The sequence below is a fragment of the Coregonus lavaretus genome (assembly GCF_964263955.1).
Source record: "Coregonus lavaretus genome assembly, contig: HAP1_SCAFFOLD_514, whole genome shotgun sequence".
Classification (NCBI taxonomy): Eukaryota; Metazoa; Chordata; class Actinopteri; order Salmoniformes; family Salmonidae; genus Coregonus; species Coregonus lavaretus.
In genome coordinates, this window is record NW_028156187.1 from 282,987 (window position 1) to 294,718 (window position 11,732).

The 11,732-nt window shown below is 41.2% G+C and overlaps 1 protein-coding gene across 1 annotated transcript; it reads right to left on the reverse strand.

Moving 5' to 3' along the window:
• Positions 1-44: 44 nt before the first annotated feature.
• Positions 45-5,245, reverse strand: LOC311126685 (phospholipase A2-like). Its single transcript, XM_084200678.1, has 4 exons — positions 5,170-5,245; positions 4,424-4,652; positions 3,075-3,181; positions 45-2,741 (listed from the first exon to the last, which is right to left on the reverse strand). The coding sequence occupies exons 1-4, from the start codon at positions 5,210-5,212 to the stop codon at positions 2,593-2,595; spliced, it is 528 nt and encodes a 175-aa protein (XP_084056804.1). The 5' UTR covers positions 5,213-5,245; the 3' UTR covers positions 45-2,592.
• Between the last annotated feature and the right edge of the window lie 6,487 nt (positions 5,246-11,732).

Here is an 11,732-nt window from a genome sequence, read left to right on the forward strand (position 1 = left end):
CTATCTATCTATCTATCTATCTATCTATCTATCTATCTATCTATCTATCTATCTATCTATCTATCTATCTATCTATCTATCTATCTATCTATCTATCTATCTATCTATCTATCTATCTATCTATCTATCTATCTATCTATCTATCTATCTATCTATCTATCTATCTATCTATCTATCTATCTATCTATCTATCTATCTATCTATCTATCTATCTATCTATCTATCTATCTATCTATCTATCTATCTATCTATCTATCTATCTATCTATCTATCTATCTATCTATCTATATATGATGGTTTCTCTCTGATGGTAATTCATATTGAAGGAAAGAGGTGGTGTGTTTGTCTGTTATGGTGGTCAGTGGTAATAACTGTAGGGAGAGGATTGATATGATTCTGTTATGGTGGTCAGTGCTAATAACTGTAGGGAGAGGATTGATATGATTCTGTGATGGTGGTCAGAGGTAATAACTGTAGGAAGAGGATTGATATGATTCTGTTATGGTGGTCAGTGGTAATAACTGTAGGAAGAGGATTGATATGATTCTGTTATGGTGGTCAGTGCTAATAACTATAGGGAGAGGATTGATATGATTCTTGTTAATAATTTAAGGAGCCCATATTCCAGGGCTCTCCAACCCTGTTCCTGGAGAGCTACCCTCCTATAGGTTTTCACTCCAACCCTCCTGTAGGTTTTCACTCCAACCCCAGTTGCAACTAACCTGATTCATCTTATCGACCAGGTAATTACTAGAATCAGGTGAGCTAGATTAGGGTTGGTGTCAACCTACAGGATGGTAGCTCTCCAGGAACAGGGTTGGAGAGCCCTGCGCTATTCACACAGCGTGTGATCTAGGATCAGATCCCCTCCCCGTCCATATCATCTTATTCATTATGATCTAAATGATCTAGAATCGTATTGATTGATATCAAAACTGATCCTAGATCAGAACCTGGCAACTTCATTCTGTTTCCATGGTGTTTTGGAGCTTGCTCAGCTTGTCTCGTTGGAAGGGAACACATATAATGCCTTATTCTTTACAAGGACTTAAAATCTAGCAATATGTTAAGTGTTTTTGTTTTTTTCTTCTTTAAAAATAGTTACGCTCTTGAGTTTCAGATGGTAATAGTAAATAATAAAAATGTATACTTCCTGCATTCAGAATGAGTTTAAACATGGCGATATCCAACTGTTGTAAATTTTCAATTTAAAGGAAATCACGTGTTCAAGTGTTCGTCCCAAATTGCACCCTCTTCCCTATGTAGTGCACTACTTTTGACCATAGCCCAATAGGTTGAGCCATAGGGATCTGGTCCAAAGTAGTGCACTGTATAGGGAGTAGGGTGCCATTTGGGACGAACCCTCGGACAGGTGAGACTGTTTAAAATAAAAGGGCTGTAGCTTCATTGGTCCCTCTCATGTAACCAACGGCCTGAAGGATGTTTTATGTTTGTATGTGACAAATGTTAAAATGTTGTTTTACATTTTCAATTTGTTTAATTGTTCATGAAGAGATTCATTATTCTTTGCGGTATTCAGTCCCACCGGTCCTGCGGTTGGTTGTAGCTAATTGCGTAGATTTAATTATTAAATATCTGTATTTTTTTAAATTCTGATTTCTATTTTCACTCAAGATAAATTTCACCACTTTTCGACATCATATCATCATCTACAGGTGCTGTGCAGCCCAAATGGTACCCTATTTCCTATTTAGTCCACTACTTTTGACCAGGACCCATAAGTAGTGCCCTATTTAGGGGATGACATTGGGGACACAGACTGGATACTGGAGGTGAAGAATGAGGTATAAAAGTGGTGGAATGTCCCTTTAATTAAACTGCTAGTACTGCTTCAGGTGCACTGTGATTCCCTCTGATGCGTTACCTGGGTTACGGTGCACTGTGATTCCCTCTGATGCGTTACCTGGGTTACGGTGCACTGTGATTCCCTCTGATGCGTTACCTGGGTTACGGTGCACTGTGATTCCCTCTGATGCGTTACCTGGGTTACGGTGCACTGTGATTCCCTCGGGTGCGTTACCTGGGTTACGGTGCACTGTGATTCCCTCTGATGCGTTACCTGGGTTCTTCTGGTTTCTCCCAAAAATATAGACTTAGCAAAGAAACAAATGAATAAATTACAATTTTTTAAAGAATGTGACCAAACTTATTGTGTTTGTTAAAAATATTTTTTGTATAGATGAAATGAGAAAATGTATTTTCCTTGTAGGCCTACAGATGAAATGAGAAAATGTATTTTCCTTGTAGGCCTACAGATGAAATCATAAGATGTATGTGATGGCGATATTAGAATATGACCTTACTGTTTTTTTTTGTACATTGAAAATGACAGTCTACAACCTGTTTATAGAACTGCTGTTTGAATCCTCAGTCATGGACTTAATGGTACACCACATCAGGTCTATCATGGTGATCTAAGCACACTGTTAATAAGATCCATGAATCAGATGGGCAGTGTGTAAAGTCAAGTACTGTAGGGCTTTAATACACACACACCACTACCCAGGATAAACCAGAGAAAACACTAGTCTCTCTCTCTCACACACACACACACACTACTGTGTAACAGCATCAGTGATAAGTACAGGTGGGGTGTCCGTATCCACACAAGAAGTCAGGCCAGACAGAGTATTTGTGGATGAAGGGAGCTCTCCTCAGACACCTGGCCGCCTCCCGGTCACACCTGCACAGAATCTTGTCACACCTGTCCTGGAGAGACTCTAGAACCACCGGACAGAACACACAGGGTGGAATTCAGAACTCTTAGAATGCAATAGGACTAAATAGAATACAATAGAACTGTATTTTTCACATTATCGATGGAAAATTGCCCCTTGGCTTCAGACCTAGAAATATAGCTTGTATCCATGGTTGTCACTAGTTACCACAGCCACAAAGTCAAAATTGGCTAAATCGTAAAAATTCATGAAAACAAAAATGTGCTTTTTGCTCTTCATTTAAGGTTAGGGTTAGGCATAATGATGAACCACTAACCCAGAGAGTGCTTAGAGTACAGAAATACAGTGTTGCATTATGGGATGGGTAGTTCATACCGCAGTCGGCCATCTTGTTCTCACAGGTCCACTGGTACTTGTCTGTCTTGGTCTGACAACCCAGATCCTCAGCCTTCCCATAGCAACAGTCATGCTTGTGACAGCACCTTGTGGACAGAAAATAACACAATCATGTTGATTCTGTGAGTTATTCCATTACAATGTATAAAGCACTTTGAGTAATTGGAGAAGTAATGTCAATCCAGTCTGCTATACAATCCATTATGTGAGGAAAATGCTTTGGGTTGTGTTCTCTTCAGCCTCTGACTATGTAGTAGCTCATCAACAAGCCAGAATTCAGTCCATATTATTCCAAGCTCAAAATGTAGGGTCTGAGAAACTAGCTGTTGTCCATGGGTTAGGAGACAGCAGGGCCAGCTCTAGCCTTTTTGGGGCCCTAAACGAGATTCAGCTTCAACCAGCTGAAAATACAATATGTTTGGTTATTGAAAATATATTTCACAGCAGGTTAGATGATACAATGATTCTCTAAACTTGCTTGTTTTGTCACAAACTATTACAATTTTCGCAACCAGAAAATGGTTGAGCGATTTCTACATATTGCACCTTCAATGATATCTGTGAGAGTGACTAACAAAATCAATGTGGGCCCACTGGAGATCAGGCCTCCTGGGCACGTGCCCTGCATGCCCGTTCGGTATTTGGCCATGACTACTACAAGCTTAGATAACTGGCTAGACTCATTTACCAATCTAAACATGGTTAGCTGACATGGCTAATGGAGTGACTGTCAGTGACTGACAAAACAAGAGACAAACTGCTGATGCACCACCAAATTTCGACACCTTGTGTATTCTACTATTCTGACTCTCAACAGTAAGTTGAGAACCTGACTGTTCCTAATATATATATATATATATATATATATATATATATATATATATATATATATATATAGATTTTTTGGGTCAGGCCCCCTAGCAGCCGGCAGCAGTAAGCGACCGCTTATGCATGGAACCGGCCCTGGCAGACAGACACCCCATTACAGCACCAAATGACTGTTTGTAGATGTTTATGGTCTGTGGATGGGATTTAGAAATCAGAGTTGGTGCCAGCCAGGGTTTGGGCTGTAATTACCCAGCTGTAATTCCACCAGGGCTAAGTGCTGAGCCCTAGTAGACTTTTGACTAGGGCCCACCAGTCCTGCCTTGTCCCGCAGTAGCTGTGTGTGTGTGTGTGTGTGTGTGTGATGGTACTCACCAGTCCAGCCTTGTCCCGCAGTAGCTGTGTGTGTGTGTGTGTGTGTGTGTGTGTGTGTGTGTGTGTGTGTGTGTGTGTGTGTGTGTGTGTGTGTGTGTGTGTGTGTGTGTGTGTGTGATGGTACTCACCAGTCAGCCTTGTCTCGGGGCCAGCCCTGGCCTCCCAGCCCGCAGTAACATCCATACATGATGTAAGCCACCGCCGACCTCCCAGTGCTGCATTTAATGACGCCCGCCAACTCCAACAAGCCCCGCTTTTCCCGCAGCCGCCATCGCCCTGGTAACGGGGAAGTGACGGTCGGTGTTGTCGCTAACTCCGTCCCTTCATAAGATCTGGTTATCCCGTCGATGACATGCTCTAAATGTAGATTGTAATAGGTATTGTTAAATAAACGGTTGATGCATTAACTATAACAGCTGTGAGTGTGTGTATACTCACAGAGAGACAAACCCACACAGACTACAGTGTACAACAAACTACATTGATGTACAGTTTGACGGCTTTGTTTTGGAGCCATTCTGTTACATTGCTGAGGGATTCTAACACGCGCACGCCAACTTTCCCCCGGTCTGTAGGCTGTCCTATTTAGACCAGACAACAAAGTCTGCTATACAATGCAGGAACACCACTGTGGGATACACCTATATGACATATACATATATAAAACTGTTTTGTGTCGAAAAGGATGAATATTATTTTTATAGATAGCCTATAGCCTTCACCCCATGGCCATATGTGCATCCATTCCAATTTACGCACAGCTTTTTCGCTCTTCAGAAAATAACCACGAAATCAAATTCGACATCAATGCTGCTGTTTTGATAAAATTGTGTAAAAATAATGCTCTGAAAGTGACCGAGAACAGAACACTTACCCGAGAGCAGCAGCAAAGCGATGTATAGCGCAGACATCTCCATGGATAAAAACGGTCTCGCATGCCACTTGCCTAGTAATGGTCTTCTGTTCTAGAACGTGTCAGTATAGGACCGCGCGTCCCAAACTAGGGGTCGCGACCCCATGTGAGGTCGCCTGATATGAAAATGGGGTCACGGGAGAATTGACAAAATCCTCCCCCCAAAATATATACAGTACAAAAATATATATATAAATTATAATATTGTCTTTGTATCTCAATCATTGTAATGTGGTTAACCTTAAAAATCGAAATGAATATTATTCAAATCTAAAAGATCAAATTCAACCAGAGAGCGCCCTCAGATCACGGGAAAAGTCCAAAGGCCGCACTTAACCGTTGCACTTGAATCGTTCCCACAGTGAATGGCTAGGCCCGCACACGCTATTGCAGAGATGTTGATTTTACCGTTAGCAATTGATATGGTGAAAACTATTTGTTGTGAGGCAGAGGCACAGAAACTCACATCAATACCTTTGTCAGATAACACTGTTAAGCGAAGAATTTATGCTCTGACAACTAATCAAAAACTCCCCAGCGTATGCTCTCCAAATGGCCGTTAGCTGTGAGGGACTAGATGCCCATGCATTTACTTTTGTTCGCTATACATTTTTACATTTACATTTTAGTCATTTTAGCAGACGCTCTTATTCAGAGCGACTTACAGGAGCAATTAGGGTTAAGTGCCTTGCTTAAGGGCACATCGAGAGATTTTTCACCTAGTCGGCTCGGGGATTAGAACCAGCGACCTTTCGGTTACTGGCACAACACTCTTACCCACTAAGCTACCTGCCGCCCAGGTGATGCTATTTTCGAGGACATGTTGTTCTGATTCACGATTCCCGAGCATGAATTGACGAAAAACAGTTTCCATATGGGATCGAATCGTGGGATTTTGCAAAGATGGTTCTCCATCTATGGTGGGACGGCACGTCAGGCTTCTGCACTCTAGTTATGAATGCGTCTCCCTCTGCCATATGGACGCATTGTATGATACATTGAGAGCAACCGGCTTCAAAAAGAGGTGAGCACAGAACTCGGAGATATACTGCAGCAGGTAACTACGATTGTAAACTATGTACATCAAACCACATCCAATAACCTGCCATTTCCCTACGAGCATTAATGACGCGTTCAAAACAACTGAGAACTCGGAAAGAAACGAGCTTCAACTGGGAAAAATCGTTTTGAACAGTCATCCAACTCGGGGACTCAAGCATCTTTCTAGAGCTCAGAGCTCTGACTTTTCGACCTGAAGATCACTGAAGTTCCCAGTTGTCTTGAAAGCACTATACAACTAATGGGAGGCTACCCTTTGCCAGCTCATATTTTACATTTACATTTTAGTCATTTAGCAGATGCTCTTATCCAGAGCGACTTACAGTTAGTGAGTGCATACATTATTATTATTATTATTATTATTATTTTATTTTGATATATATATATATTTTTTTTTTTCATACTGGCCCCCTTGGGAAACGAACTCACAACCCTGGCGTTGCAAACACCATGCTCTACCAACTGAGCTACATCCCTGCCGGCCATTTCCTCCCCTACCTACCCCAATTGTGCGCCGCCCCATATGTGGGAACTCCTTCAAGACAGTTGGAAAAGCATTCCAGGTGAAGCTGGTTGAGAGAATGCCAAGAGTGTGCAAAGCTGTCATCAAGGCAAAGGGTGGCTATTTGAAGAATCTTAAATATAAAATATATTTTGATTTGTTTAACACTTTTTTGGTTACTACATGATTCCATATGTGTTATTTCATAGTTTTGATGTCTTCACTATTATTCTACAATGCAGAAAATAATACAAATAAAGAAAAACCCTTGAATGAGTAGGTGTGTCCAAACTTTTGACTGGTAAATAAATAAAAATAAATATGCCATTTAGCAGACGCTTTTATCCAAAGCGACTTACAGTCATGTGTGCATACATTTTTACGTATGGGTGGTCCCGGGGATCGAACCCACTACCCTGGCGTTACAAGCGCCATGCTCTACAAATTGAGCTACAGAGGACCACTGTATGTACGTACGTATATTATACAGAACAGTATATGGCTCTGGTTTCAACATGCAGCACACATAGAAATGGAATTCAAATTCTATGGCTGCCCATGGGGTCCATGTTTTCTGGACTTCGATGAAGGGGATGTTGGGTGTGGTTACACAGCAGGGTCCTATAGCGTCATATATGTGTGACGCTGGATTCGGTGCTCTCCTCTGCATTAAAACAAAAATATCGATCCATGTTGGACGCGACATGCATCAAGCACACCCATCTCATATAGTGGTGGTGAGATAGACATTATGTCAGACTCATTTGCAATTGGCTGTCACAGCCCCATCATTAAGAGTATATGTTGGTGAGTTGAGAAGGCGATCAGAAATATTGTTAATGTTTTTCTATTGACTGCAATAGCCCCAAATAAAAAAGTAAACATTGGCTCTTAATTAAAAAAATAATAATCATATGGTTGGGGCCGCGATAATTTTCAGATATCAAAATGGGGTCGTGGGCCAAAAAGGTTTGGGAACCCCTGCGGCATAGTCGATAAAAAAAATAGGTTGCCCCTGGAAGCTGATCCCACCCCCCCTCCCCTGTTGCCGCCCTGTTTAAGGTTAGAATGAAAGGTTAGAATGAATGAGAGGTAATTAGATTTTAGGACAGGGGTTGAGGGCAGCATCCACCCAGGAGGCGATAACTGTGATTGGATACACCTTTCTTGGTCACATTGGCCGTGTTTGACTGCATCAAAACCATTATGTATCATGGGTAAATTGTGACCAACTGACTGATCTACAACTAATATTGAGTAGTATAGTATCTGAAGATTATGCCTTTGTTAAATGGTTTTCATGAAGAAATGGAATGTGTTTATGTTAGTATCCAGAGGGAAGGTTTTAGGTGTAACGCCACATCCAGCAGACCGGAAGTGTCTTGGAGACTGGGGATTGGCCAGAAGAGGTCAGCTTCGTTGTTTATAAATAAGGGGGTTAGGCGAGGAAGACGGCAGAACGGCCATATCAATCTGGGGAGCCGTTTTCCGGGTGTCATGTCACCTGTCATTTATGCTGTAAACCTCGTGATTTTATTAAAAGCCTCTAACACGATGCAGCATAAAACGGACTCTTTGTTGACGGCAATAATGACCACCATTCATCATATACGACATAATGGCGCCCAACGTGGGGCTGGGTTTGCGTCTCTTCCTTGTTTCAGTCAACCGCCAGGCTAACCTGCTCTGAGGCATGGCCAAAAAAGGGTGAGTGTGTTCTTACCGCTTCGGAGTTTGTTAGATTGGATATGACTTGTGTACACTGGAGAGATGTTCCATTATGACCTGGCCTCGGTGGCGTTATTGTGGTCGACTAGAGTCTGCTAAAATTTATTCCATTGAAACGGCAGATAATTGGAATGTAGAGCATTAAACGGTAGGATTTAAGTATTGAAGTGACGATTAAGGCAGATATGCGCATTCTTTAGGGCACTGTACCGCTTTAAGACCTCCAGGGGGGGCCATTTTAGATGTCGGGCCGACAAATCCGTTTACACGATAGAATGGGTGGACGGTGGGTTTCTTTTTTCTTAAAGAGAGCTCGGATTCATGGGGTTTATCTGATTGTAATTATGATTTGACTCTCGTCCGACGGGGTGTTTGATTGGGTCTGATTTCTCGGTGTAATGGTCATTAGTCCCGGTAGCAAAAACGGTAGGATAAATATGTTTAAAATTGATAGGGCAGTGCAGGCTACTTAGGGCTGGGTAGGCCGCAGTTAGCTAGAGGCTAAGGCTAATGTCGGCTAAATGGGAGTGTGTTTCATGCTACATGGTACATCGTGGCTAGAGGCTAATGCTAATTGTGTTGTGTGCTACATGCTAACGTATCCTTAGAGATTCCATTGCGATGGATTAAAGTCTCTTAAATTTGTCTCTGTGTTTAAGTCAGGTTATATGTTTTGTGAGCGCTGTTAAATGTTGTTTGACTATAAGGGGGAAACGGGAGTTACAGCTGGAGTGTTATTCTGTCTGTTTGGGGAGAGAGAGTAGAGAATCTTCCTTCCACGGTGAAGAGGGATTTTTGAATGGCTGTGCGCATGCGTTTAATTTTGCGATACTACACTACAGAAAGGGGGAGTTTATGACACGAGATTAGGACACGTGTTGATTTTACGGGGCTAAAAACTACGACATGAGGTCGTGCTGAGCCTACAAAACAAAATGGTTGGTTAGGGTCATAGGTCCCATCTGGGGGCTGCAGGGAGACGGAGAAAATAGACAGACAGAGGAGAAATTTTGACACGATGATTCTAGTTTAAACTGCGATTGGTTAAAGATGGAACTTGTTTTGTAACCTATTGAATTTATAAATTAGATATATGGTAGCGGATTATAATAAATTGAATTAAATAATTAAATAATGGATTAAAATAAAATAATGTTTTTGAGCGATCTATTTAGTTCTGAGTTTAGTCTTAGAGTGAATAATGTAGAACGAATGAATATTGAATGGTTGGAAATACTCAGTGATGGCATTAACTACTAAAATGTGATTCTGTGTCTCTGTTTTTTTCCTGTCATATGAGTGGAGCGATACGATACGACAGGAGAGAGAAGGGGTTAACGTGTGACTGACGTGCGTCACGTGACAAGGTGTGACGAGGCAGAGTCAGACGAGAGGATCAGATCAGGCTAGTGCACAAAATCATCCTAACAAGATATGTGATGTTATGACAATTTTACATAGGCTTGGCAAATACTATTTCATTAAAAATTGCATTTTGGAAGCTCTGTGTATCACTGGGGTTTGATTACAGATGTGTTGGGAATCGAAGACGGACATTCTTCTGTAAATTTATGATAATTATGGGTTATAGAGCAAGGGGTTAAGGGCTTTGTTTATGGGTATTTTAGTCTGAAGATGACTAACTTGCATTTACTGGCAGTTGATGGGTTGTGGTAAGATAGCCAACACCAATTGATAAATTGGTGATATAGGAATAAAAATTGGGTTTAATTATTCAGGATTTATTTGGAGTTGTTTAGGGTTATGTTAATAATTTAAGGGGGGAAGCCTTAGGCTATACAGTCTAAAAGAAGCTAATTCATAATAAAGGAATATAAAAGGATTGATATAGGGGAAAAATAGTAATCCTTTAACTAAAGTAGTGTTAGAAAGTAGTGTTAGAAAGACTAATGGCAGAAGTTAGTACACCTTTCTCACATACGGATTCAGCAAAAAGACACCCACCTTATGAGAAGAAAAGTACAGCTTAGGGATGTTTATTCTCAGCTTTCAGTGATCATCCAGCAGGGTGATTATGGCATCAGAGATGAAGACGAATAATAGATAGAGGACAAGCAGAAACGACGATGAAGATGAATCCAAAACTCCAGAAGGAAGAAAAACCGAGATGTCTGGGAACTTAAAGAAGATGAGGTTGAAGAAGATGAGGATGATGATGAAGAGGTTATGGGTGGATATGACTCTGTGATCAGAAGGAAGTTGGCAAGAGAGAAACGAAGAAGGATACACGAGATTTGATCTCTGATGAAAGTTGAACGAAGAAGGAGACAAGAGATTCGAGTTCTGATGAAGAAAGCGATGAAGATTTGGAGATTAAAGGTGCTTTATGTTCAAGAGGATTTTATCCTACAATGACTGGCAAAGAAGAAATAGGAGATATAGACCGAGGCGTATCAGGCCTGGAGGAAGAGACGACTTTGGGAGAGGTAAGGGAGCTAGAGGAACAGCTCGAGACGCTGAAGATACAGAAGAGACAAGGAGAAAACCTGCGGAGAACATTTTTAATCCCAAGAATTGGAGGAGAAGAAGAATACATTGAGGCAAAGATGCTGAAGAAAAGTAAGAAGATGATGGAAGACGATATTTTGAGGACAGAACTTAAAATATAAGCTTTTGAAGAATCCTGATATGTCAACAACAAAGAACAGGACGAAGAAACTCTGAGAAGTCAATCATACAACTGGTGGAGAAGAGAAGCTTGTGTGATGAAGAATCAGGGTGAACCAAATCAACAATCACTGTTACAGCTTCAACTGGACAATATCAAAGGCAATTGTACCAGCCAAGGGGGGACCAGATGTTCCATATCGACCGCCAGTTTCTGGACAGACACAGAATTGGAGAGGGAGAAGAACAAAGAAGAAGGAGGAATATTTCAGCTACACTTTCAGCAACTTTCAGAAGACTGGTATAATTATGGACAGATTGGGTACTTTACCTGTTAATGCAACAAGTCAGGAGGAAGAACAGAGAACATTTTTAAGGAAGATACAGGGGCAATTCAAGATCACCTGTTAGTGCCTAGAAGAGACGAAGGGGGGTGTCCGCTGAGAGAATCGATTAGAGAAAAAGAGAAAATAGCTAACAATTGAAGTAAAAACAACCGACCATTAGAAGTGATAGTGAATAAGGGAAAACTTATCTGTGTTCAGCCTAAAGAGGTTAAACATCTCACTAATTGATAACTAATTAGGATAGGGATTTGAGGTAGTAA